Source organism: Humulus lupulus, chromosome 5 (assembly GCF_963169125.1).
Source record: "Humulus lupulus chromosome 5, drHumLupu1.1, whole genome shotgun sequence".
Taxonomy (NCBI): domain Eukaryota; kingdom Viridiplantae; phylum Streptophyta; class Magnoliopsida; order Rosales; family Cannabaceae; genus Humulus; species Humulus lupulus.
Genome location: NC_084797.1, coordinates 136,061,182 through 136,071,374, shown reverse-complemented (window position 1 = coordinate 136,071,374; position 10,193 = coordinate 136,061,182). Strand labels below are relative to the sequence as shown.

At 35.1% G+C, this 10,193-nt stretch overlaps 1 protein-coding gene across 1 annotated transcript; it reads left to right on the top strand.

The window, feature by feature from the left end:
- Positions 1-2,855: 2,855 nt before the first annotated feature.
- LOC133779510 (uncharacterized) lies at positions 2,856-9,793 on the top strand. The gene is made up of 4 exons (XM_062219464.1): positions 2,856-2,975; positions 8,149-8,327; positions 8,438-8,737; positions 9,107-9,793. The coding sequence occupies exons 2-4, from the start codon at positions 8,175-8,177 to the stop codon at positions 9,791-9,793; spliced, it is 1,140 nt and encodes a 379-aa protein (XP_062075448.1). The 5' UTR covers positions 2,856-2,975; positions 8,149-8,174.
- The last annotated feature ends 400 nt before the right edge of the window (positions 9,794-10,193 follow it).

The following is a 10,193-nucleotide window of genomic DNA, read 5'->3' as shown; positions in this document are numbered from 1 at the left end:
GAATAGATAATGAGTTGAGAGGTTTGAGCTTACTTGGATATTATTAATTTATCTTTTTTTTATCATAATTTTCTTATATTTATTTTTAAAATAGTAAATAATGGTCGCAAAAAATATTTTTATTTTTTAAACAATAAAAATAAAAATTACCAAACACATTTTATTTTTTCAAAAACAAAAAACAAAAATAGTCATCAAACACATTTTTATTATATAAAAATAAAATAACAAAAGCAAAAAAATATTTTTAATTTTGTTTTTTAAATATTTAAAATAAAAAATTTAACAAATGCAACCATAGTTTCGGTATGCCACAAATTTATATATCTCTCCTATATAAAAAGTGTGTATTTGACAATATATATTGGTTTTAATAGTTCTTTTTGTTAATGAAATATTACAAATATTTTAGAGATTATACCTTTCAAATCAATTAAAAAAATATGGTAGAATAAATATTTAGTAATTATATTAATATACATTCAAATATTATAAAATATTATTATTATAATAATATTTAATACAAAACAAGATATTTAGTAATTATATTAATATAAATTCAAATGTTATAAATATTATTATAGTAATAATAATTTATAATACATAATCCTAATTTTTATAAAATTTGGGTAGAATAAATATTTAGTATTATATAAATATAAATTCAAATATTGTAAAACATCATTATTATAATAATATATAATACATAATGTTAAATTTTAATAAAAGAATTAATTTTTATAGTTAAAAAGAAAACATATCATCTTTTTTCTATCACTTAATTTAACTTATATAAATATATATTCATATTAAATAACAACAAATATTATAAATATATGTCGTGTGTGTGCACAAATAACATGAATATGTAATTACATAAGAAATTATAATAATATTTCTCTTTTATAAAAAAACAAGTTTATTCAATCATTAAAGTGTGATACATTCAATAGGATATTTTGTCATCTAAAATATTATCATATTATTACTTTCTTTTAGAAAAATTATAGATAATGTTTTGGTTTAATTTTTTTAACTATGTTTATGTCATTTTTTTATATAATATTATTTATTTTTATAAAATTTATATTAAATCACAAAAATATAATAAAAATAATTAATAAATTTTCTAAATAAATTGTACATGGTTTATACACTTGTTATATTGTCATTTGTACTTTCTTAAAGAATAATCAGTAAATTTTACTAATGATTTAAAAAAAATATTAAAATATAAAAAATTAAATAACATACATATATTATCATAATAAAGGAGAGTCTAAAAACAAGGAAAAAGAATGCAATATATTGTGTAAAAGTTTACACGTGAGAATTTACATGGTTCATAAAGATCGGGGTGCCCAAAGTTTCAGCAAGGTCTGTGTCTTCCACACGTCATTTCAGCTCTCGACAACTTCAAATTTTCCGGCAAATTTTCTGGTATTTTCTCTCCTTCCAAACGCTCTCTCTATTTCCTTGTCCTCTTAGCTTTTTTCTAATTCATGATTTGTTTTGATTGCTTGATTTGGACGTAAAAAAACGTATATTAGTGTGTTTTCCCACCCTAATTGAATAGTTTCTGGTGAATTGATCTTTGTTATTAATTGTTCTCAGTCATTTAGGTTTATTCTCTTTTAATTTGCCTAATGTTTTGATTTTTGTTTTTTTTTTCAATATTTCTATCGTCTGGGTATTTAGATGACTAAAATTCTGAATTTCTTGTTCTAGCTTTTTCGTTTCCATCCTTGTCAAACTTATTCCAAAAATTAGATATATATTCATATGTATATAATTCAAAACACACGCGTGATTATGCAATTGAATTATATTTCAATTTTGACTGTTTTTGGTGGAAAAATTATCACAAGGGAGACATTTGTTGGTTTGCTTACAGCCCTAATTCCCTTTTAGGATGTTTAAAATTATGACAAGGGCAACCTAATTGTTTGCAATTATGTCATTTTAAGATCGTTAAGATAATAGAATAGATGCACAACCCCTTAAGTATAGTCCACGAGTCATAACCCGCTGGGAGTGTGATTGGTCGCTGTATTATATTGATAGAGCTTATTTCTGAAATACTGTATTGTCAAGCCTTTAAGGTATTTCTATTGAAGAATTAAAAAGGATCAAACATGGAATTATGTTCCGAAATGAACTGATATTTTGAGAGGTCCAGTAACCAATTTTCTAAATGTTTAAGTGAACACATAAGCTGATGGGAAAGGGAAACAGTTGTTAATTTTTATTCTTTTTTGTTTGCTTATTACAAATTAGTATTCATGGCCAAAATAAATAAATGAATAAAACAACTTGTGATAATGACTGGAAGAAAAGGAAAACAAAGCTTTAAATGAAAACCAAATGATTTGTGTTCTAATTTGTTGTTGAAAACTTGAAGTATTGTTAAGTATGACTTCAAGTGTTGATTATATATATATATATATATATATGTGTATGTATGTATTTTACCTGGTAGAAAACAGCGTTCCTTGCTTTTGGATATTATACAGTGATCATTGGTGTTTTGATGTCACCATCAATTGATAATGATGTTGGAGTTATTATTTGAGGGCATTTTAGTCTTTTCTTAATTATTGTTATTTTATATCTTTTGCCTTATATAAAAGGCTTGGCTTATTAGTTTTGTAACCTAGAATACATTCTCTCTATTTTTGCAATACATTCTAGGCTCCCTTTTCTCTCTTCATCTTTTTGCTATCTCTCATTTGTGTGTGTATGGATTGTGTCTTTGCATAATTATCATGGTATCAGAGAAGGGTTTATGGAATTGAATTTCTTAAGTGTAACCATAGCTTTTGTGGATCCAACTCCGTTGTGAGTTGGCTGGGGGGTTGCAGGGGGGCAGCGCGCCACTTGCCCGGGGTTCGGGGCGGAGCCCCGAAATTTTTTTTTTGGCTTGGGTCTCCTTCGTATTGCAGCAAATTGGGTCGAAGCATCTTTGCAGTAACTCGGTATGTGATTTTCGTGTTCATTCTGAAATTTTAGGGTTTTGTCAGATTGCAGAATTTGGGAACTTTTGTCTGAGATAGCATTTGGAAATTTGTTTCTGAAATGGCAAGTAATAGAGATGATTCCCTTCAATCCATTAGTGTGAGGTTAGATGGAAAGAATTATTCTTATTGGAACTATGTGATGAAAAAAATTTTGAAAGGGAAAAAGATGTGGGGTTATGTTTCTGGAACTTTGGTTAAACCAACAAATGACAAAGCGGATTATGCAACTTTGCTAGAAAATTGGGAAGTGGATAATTCAAAAATTATTACTTGGATAAACAACTCTGTAGAACACTCCATAGGTACCCAACTAGCCAAGTATGAAACAGCGAAGGAAGTTTGGGACCATCTTGCAAGGCTGTATACTCAGTCTAACTTTGCAAAGCAATATCAATTAGAATCAGATATTAGAGCTCTTGAACAGAAAGATATGAGTATTCAAGAGTTCTATTCAGTTATGACAGATCTATGGGATCAATTGGCCCTTACTGAATCTGCAGAATTACGAGCTTTTGCACCATATATTGCTCGTAGGGAGGAACAACGATTGGTTCAGTTTTTGATGGCACTTCGTGATGACTTTGAGGGACTCCGTGGCTCTATTTTGCATCGTTCTCCACTTCCTTCGGTTGATTCAGTAGTTAGTGAACTATTGGCAGATGAAATTTGTCTTAAGTCTCAAGCAGGAAAAGGCATCCTCCCAGCACCCAGTCCCTCTGTTTTGGTAGTTCCTCCTCGACACTGTACTCACCATGAGAATAAACCTCACACAAAGGTTGGAGTTGATGAATGCAGCTTTTGCAAACAAAAAGGTCACTGGAAGGCTCAGTGTCCTAAATTAGTAAATCGTGCACCTCAGCAACAAAGACATCAACTCAGACCTCCTCAATTCGGTAATCAACCGCCTCATTATGGTAGCCAACCACAGTTTGGCAACCACTCACAACCTCGACCATACCGTCCTCCGCAATTTAATGCCGCTGCTACTGTACCTCCATTTGACTCGTATGATTTTGGGGCCTCATCTTCCAATCCTGCTCTTGCTGCCCTCTCAGAACAGTTTCAGAAGTTTCTTACCATGCAGCCACATGCCATGTCCGCCTCTTCTTCGGTAGGTCAGCCCCCTACTAGCTCTTCAGGTATGACATCCTCTACATGGATTTTAGATTCTGGAGCCTCGCACCATATGTCTCCACATTCGAAATCTTTTGTTTCCTTGTGTCCTGCATCATCTGTGCCTGTCATGACTGCTGATGGTACTCCTATGCCATTAGCAGGTGTTGGTTCTGTTGTCAGTCATCATTTATCGCTTCCTAATGTTTACCATATTCCTAAGCTTTCACTAAACCTTGTATCTGTTGGTCAATTGTGTGATTCTGGTTACTCAGTGTCTTTTTCTTCTACTTCTTGTCATGTGCAGGATCCGCAGTCTCAGAAGCTGATTGGGACCGGCCGTAGGCGGGGGGGTTTATATGTTTTGGATGAGCTGAAATTACCAGTATTTGCAGCTCCTAGTGTTGATCTGTCTTCCTTTCGATTGTCTCCATCATCGTCTAGTTTTTATTTATGGCACTCTCGCCTTGGTCATGTTTCAGCTTCCCGTTTAAGATTCTTAGCTTCTACAGGAACCTTAGGAGATTTGCAAGTTCATGATATTTCTGATTGTAGTGGTTGTAAACTTGCAAAATTTTCTGCTTTACCTTTCAGTAAAAGTACTTCATGTTCTGTTGCACCTTTTGACTTAGTTCATTCTGATGTGTGGGGACCCTCTCCTATTGCTACAAAAGGAGGGTCTAGATATTATGTCTCTTTTGTTGATGATCACACTCGATTTTGTTGGGTTTTTCTAATGAAATGTCGTTCTGATTTCTATGATATTTATGATCGTTTTCGAGCTTATGTAAAAACTCAACATGCTTCTGTTATTAAATGTTTTAGATGTGATCAAGGTGGTGAATATACTTCAAATAAATTCTGTAATTTGCTTGCTTTAGATGGAACTGTGTATCAAACTTCTTGTACAGATACCCCTGAACAAAATGGTGTTGCTGAAAGAAAGCATAGACACATTATTGAAACTGCTCGTTCTCTTTTGTTGTCCTCATCTGTGCCTAGTCAGTTTTGGGGAGAAGCAGTTCTCACTGCAGTCAACCTTATTAATAAGATTCCATCTTCAATCACTTCAGGTTTGTCCCCTTTTGAAAAACTATATGGACATATTCCTGATTATTCTTCTTTGAGAGTCTTTGGTTCTACTTGCTTTGTTCTTCGTCCTAGTGTAGAGCGTACAAAACTGTCATTACGCTCTGCACTTTGTGTGTTCCTTGGTTATGGTGATGGCCAAAAAGGATATCGTTGTTTTGATCCAACTTCTCAAAAATTATATGTATCTCGCCATGTTGTTTTTCTTGAGCATATACCCTTCTTTTCTATTCCTGGCACTACTCACAACTTGACCAAATCAGATCTTATTCATATTGATCCTTTTTGTGAGCATACAAGTACCTCTTCTCCTCAAGTTCCTCAAATTGTAGAGTCTGAATCTTCTCCTGGTCCTATAGTCCCCTTTCCACGTCATTACTCTCGCAGGTCTCGAGCTATCGATACTGGTATTTCGCAGGCTGACATTTCTGAAACACCTCCGCCTACAGCTGTTCTAGATCCTTCTGATACTGTAGATCCTCCTCGCTATCCTCAGCGCACTCGTAAGTCTACTAAACTACCACATTTTGTTTATTCGTCTTATTCTATCCCTTTCACTTCGTTTTTAGCGTCTATTCATTGTCTCTCTGAGCCTTTATCCTATAAAGAAGCAGTTACTGACCCTCTTTGGCAGCATGCTATGAATGAGGAACTTTCAGCTTTGCACAAGACAGATACTTGGGATTTGGTATCTTTACCTCCTGGTAAACATACAATTGGTTCTCGTTGGGTCTATAAAATCAAGACCAAGTCTGATGGGTCTGTTGAACGCTACAAAGCTAGATTGGTAGCTAAGGGATTTTCTCAACAGTATGGTATGGATTTTGAGGAAACTTTTGCTCCTGTTGCAAAAATGACTACTGTCCGTGCTCTTATAGCAGTTGCATCTGCTCGTCAGTGGAATATATCTCAGTTGGATGTTAAGAATGCTTTCTTGAATGGCGATTTACATGAAGAGGTCTACATGGTTCCTCCCCCTGGGGTCCCTCACAATCATGGAGAAGTTTGTAAGCTTAAGAAAGCTCTGTATGGTCTCAAACAGGCTCCTCGAGCATGGTTTGAGAAGTTCTCCAATGTTGTTACTTCTCTTGGGTTTCTCTCAAGTAATCATGACTCAGCACTATTTGTTAAGTGTACCAATGCAGGTCGTATTCTCCTTTCCTTATATGTTGATGATATGATCATTACTGGTGATGATTTAGATGGAATTGCAGTGTTAAAGTCTCAATTAGCTTCTCAGTTTGAGATGAAGGATTTGGGGCCTCTTCGGTATTTTCTGGGTATTGAAGTTGCCTTCTCCCCAAAAGGCTATCTTCTTTCTCAGTCAAAATACACTTCTGACATTATTGACCGTGCTCGTCTTACAGATACAAAAGTAGTTGCCACTCCTTTTGAGCTCAATGTTCAGTATTCTCCTTCTGATGGCACTCCCTTGCATGATCCTACTTTGTATCGCACTATTGTTGGCAGTTTGGTTTATCTCACTATCACTCGCCCCGACATTGCATATGCTGTTCACATTGTTAGTCAATTTGTTGCCTCTCCTACTACTGTTCACTGGGCAGCTGTTCTTCGCATTTTGAGGTATCTTCGGGGTACTATCTTTCAAAGCCTTTTGTTTCCCTCCACTTCTTCCTTGGAGCTGCGTGCATACTCTGATGCTGATCATGGTCGTGATCCCACGGATCGGAAGTCTGTTACTGGTTTCTGTATCTTTTTGGGTGATTCTCTTATTTCTTGGAAAAGTAAGAAACAAACTGTTGTCTCCCAATCTTCCACTGAAGCAGAGTACCGCGCTATGTCATCTACTACCAAAGAAATTGTTTGGTTAAGATGGCTGCTTGTAGATATGGGTGTATGTCATTCTCAACCCACTCCTATGTATTGTGACAATCAGAGTGCCATCCAGATTGCTCACAACTCAGTTTTTCATGAACGCACCAAGCACATTGAGATTGATTGTCACTTCACTCGTCACCACCTGAAGCTTGGCACTATCACTTTGCCTTTTGTTCCTTCTTCTTTACAGATTGCTGACTTCTTTACTAAGTCTCATTCTATTTCTCGTTTTCAATTTCTAGTTGGCAAACTCTCGATGCTTATTGTTGCTGCATCGTGAGTTTGAGGGGGGGTGTTAGAGTTATTATTTGAGGGCATTTTAGTCTTTTCTTAATTATTGTTATTTTATATCTTTTGCCTTATATAAAAGGCTTGGCTTATTAGTTTTGTAACCTAGAATACATTCTCTCTATTTTTGCAATACATTCTAGGCTCCCTTTTCTCTCTTCATCTTTTTGCTATCTCTCATTTGTGTGTGTATGGAATGTGTCTTTGCATAATTATCAAATGAGAAGTTGTAGATTCCCTTTTCGAATTTCCTATGTAAACAATAAACAATTGAGTAGCTTTTGCATTGAAATTTTATATAATTTGAATATAACTCTTTTTACTGAGCTAATGTTTAAGCCATGTCCCTGGAATGTGATTAGAATTGCTTTCATGTGTAAGTAGGAGACAAATGTCCCAAAGTGAAGCTGTATGAATTGGTAAAATTTTGAAGTATTAATACATATGTTATGCATTCTTACTCTGGCTGTGGTAAATTTAATTACTGATTGTTGGTATCGTGTCTAAGCAACAAAAAACAATATTTTTATTTCCAGATTGTCTTCTCGTTTCATCTTTGCTTTTGCTAATAAGTATACTGGTTTACGTTAATTGACTCTCATCTATTGCTATATGCGTGCACATTACTTTACACTATGATTAGTGTTTCTCAAGTGTCTTGTATTTTGATACTGGGTATGTACCATGATATTTTAAATATAGCTTTCTAGAATGCTTTTTTTATTTTTTTATTGTGCCTTTGCAAGTAAGTGTAACTTTGCATCTAATTTTATGATTTCTTATTTTCCTTTTTTTTTTGCAGGCAAGTTTCCTTGAGAGAACGTACCAATGGAATTTCTTTTTAAAGTGTTAGCAAAAGAAGAGGCATCAGACTGTCCCTTTGATGCGAAGGACTTTCAGAGATGTCCATTTCTAAGGAACATAAACAAACCTACTTGCTTTTCCTTTTCTTCTGTGCACCTCCCTATTCCTGTCATATCTGTGAGTCGTGACTTTTTTTTCATGTATAAATATATATATTTTTATGTATATGTTTATTTTTCTGTGTTTTTAACCCTTTTTTCCCTCAAATACTGCATTTTCGGATGTAGGGATCGAAAGGTCCAATATTTGAAGATGGCCCTGGCTTCGATGTAGCGTTTAAGCTCTTTCATGGGAAGGATGGAGTTGTCCCACTGTCTGGGTGTTCTAGTGTTCCTGATGACACTGCAGACTTTAAGCCAACACCATATTTCAACCCTTTAGCTGCTAAGGCCGCTACCATTAGTCTATCATCGTTTGGGCCTGGAGGGCCCTTTTACTTTGGTTTGTTCTCTAACAAATGGAAGAAACAGAAGAATTCTGATTCATCTAAAAAAAAGCAATCCTCATCTAAGGTGGCTATGCATAAAGTTTTCTTCATTGTGTTTTAAATGAAATTAATTTTTTTTTAAATATTTATCCTTTTCTTCTTTTCATGGTGGCTGTTTAAATCAAGGAATTTGTAACGGGGTTATTTTATATGATTCGTGTCAGCTGCAAATATTTCTGCTTTCAAATTTGGCTTGTTCTGTCTAATTGGACATTTGCATTTTGTGATGTTGTTCAATTGCCTCAGTTTACTTGTTGTTGCTCATTCATATTGAACGGATAACATAGCTTATATATGCACAAGTTATCTGAAAATTTTCTAGAATCACATCACTCAGCTGTAGAATTAAACTATTGATACTGTGGAAATTTCTCTGAACTTCTTTTTCTTTTTTCCTTGAACATTGTAGGGAGAAAATACTTCAAAGCACGAGGCTCTTGGAAATGAATGGCTAAAAGCAGGAAACTGCCCTATTGCAAAGTCTTACCGAGCTGTAAGCCATGTTCTCCCACTTGTTGCAACTGCATTTCGGCCACCTCCTGGTATGAAGTTCAAATGTCCCCCTGCCGTGGTTGCTGCAAGGGCAGCTCTTGCTCGGACAGCCCTTGTTAAGTCCTTGCGTCCTCAGCCACTACCTGCAAAAGTGCTTGTTATTGCAGCCTTGGGTATGGCAGCTAATGTGCCCTTGGGTGTATGGAGGGAGCATACCACAAAATTCTCTCTTTCATGGTTTACAGCAGTGCATGCTGCTGTGCCCTTCATAGCCATGCTTAGAAAGTCTGTTTTGATGCCTAAAGCAGCTATGGCATTGACAATTGCAGCATCCATCCTAGGACAGGTCATTGGCTCGAGAGCTGAGCGGCTTCGGCTGAAACAAATGGCTGATAAAGGAGGGGCCGCTTTGCAGATGGCATCTGCCAGCGCTATTCACGGCTATAGCCCAAGCCAGGTGGGAACTGCAGGTGCCATCTCAAGCTATGGCCAAAGTCAGGATCATGGTGTTACAGGTACCATGTGTGGTGCAGAAGGAATGATACTAAACCCAATTTCTATAAAGAGTTCTGAACCAACTTCACCTGCAAATGTGTGTTTCTGAGGTTACCTTCGGAGGTAAAGGAGAATAATACAGTTGTGTGGAAAAAATGCTACTAATGATTAAGATGTTGATTGACATTGCAAATATCTAATGAAACTGCATATCTACTGCTTGTATGATGCTATGCAAAGATCCTTATGGTTTTAAGAAACAAGTTTACATCCTTCAATATATAATCCTTCTATGTTTGGGAATAGAAGAATGTACATCTGTTCAAAACTTAGACTTTTGAAAAAGTGAACTTCTGTATCTGTAAACTTGGATTTCTGCTGGATTGTTTCTTGGTACATAACTAATAATAAACCAACGGGTGCTAGAAGTATGCTTGGAAGAAGTTTACAACATATTTTTATAATAAAATTTCCATTTAAACTTTTGTTTACCTATCAAATTTAATTAT

Bases quoted from the DNA above. Each gene is read 5' to 3' on its own strand.
- LOC133779510 (XM_062219464.1), top strand. From the start codon at position 8,175: ATGGAATTTCTTTTTAAAGTGTTAGCAAAAGAAGAGGCATCAGACTGT. The intron at 8,328-8,437 runs GTGAGTCGTGAC...TTTCGGATGTAG, and splicing joins TCCCTATTCCTGTCATATCT to GGATCGAAAGGTCCAATATT. The intron at 8,738-9,106 runs GTTTTCTTCATT...TGAACATTGTAG, and splicing joins CTAAGGTGGCTATGCATAAA to GGAGAAAATACTTCAAAGCA.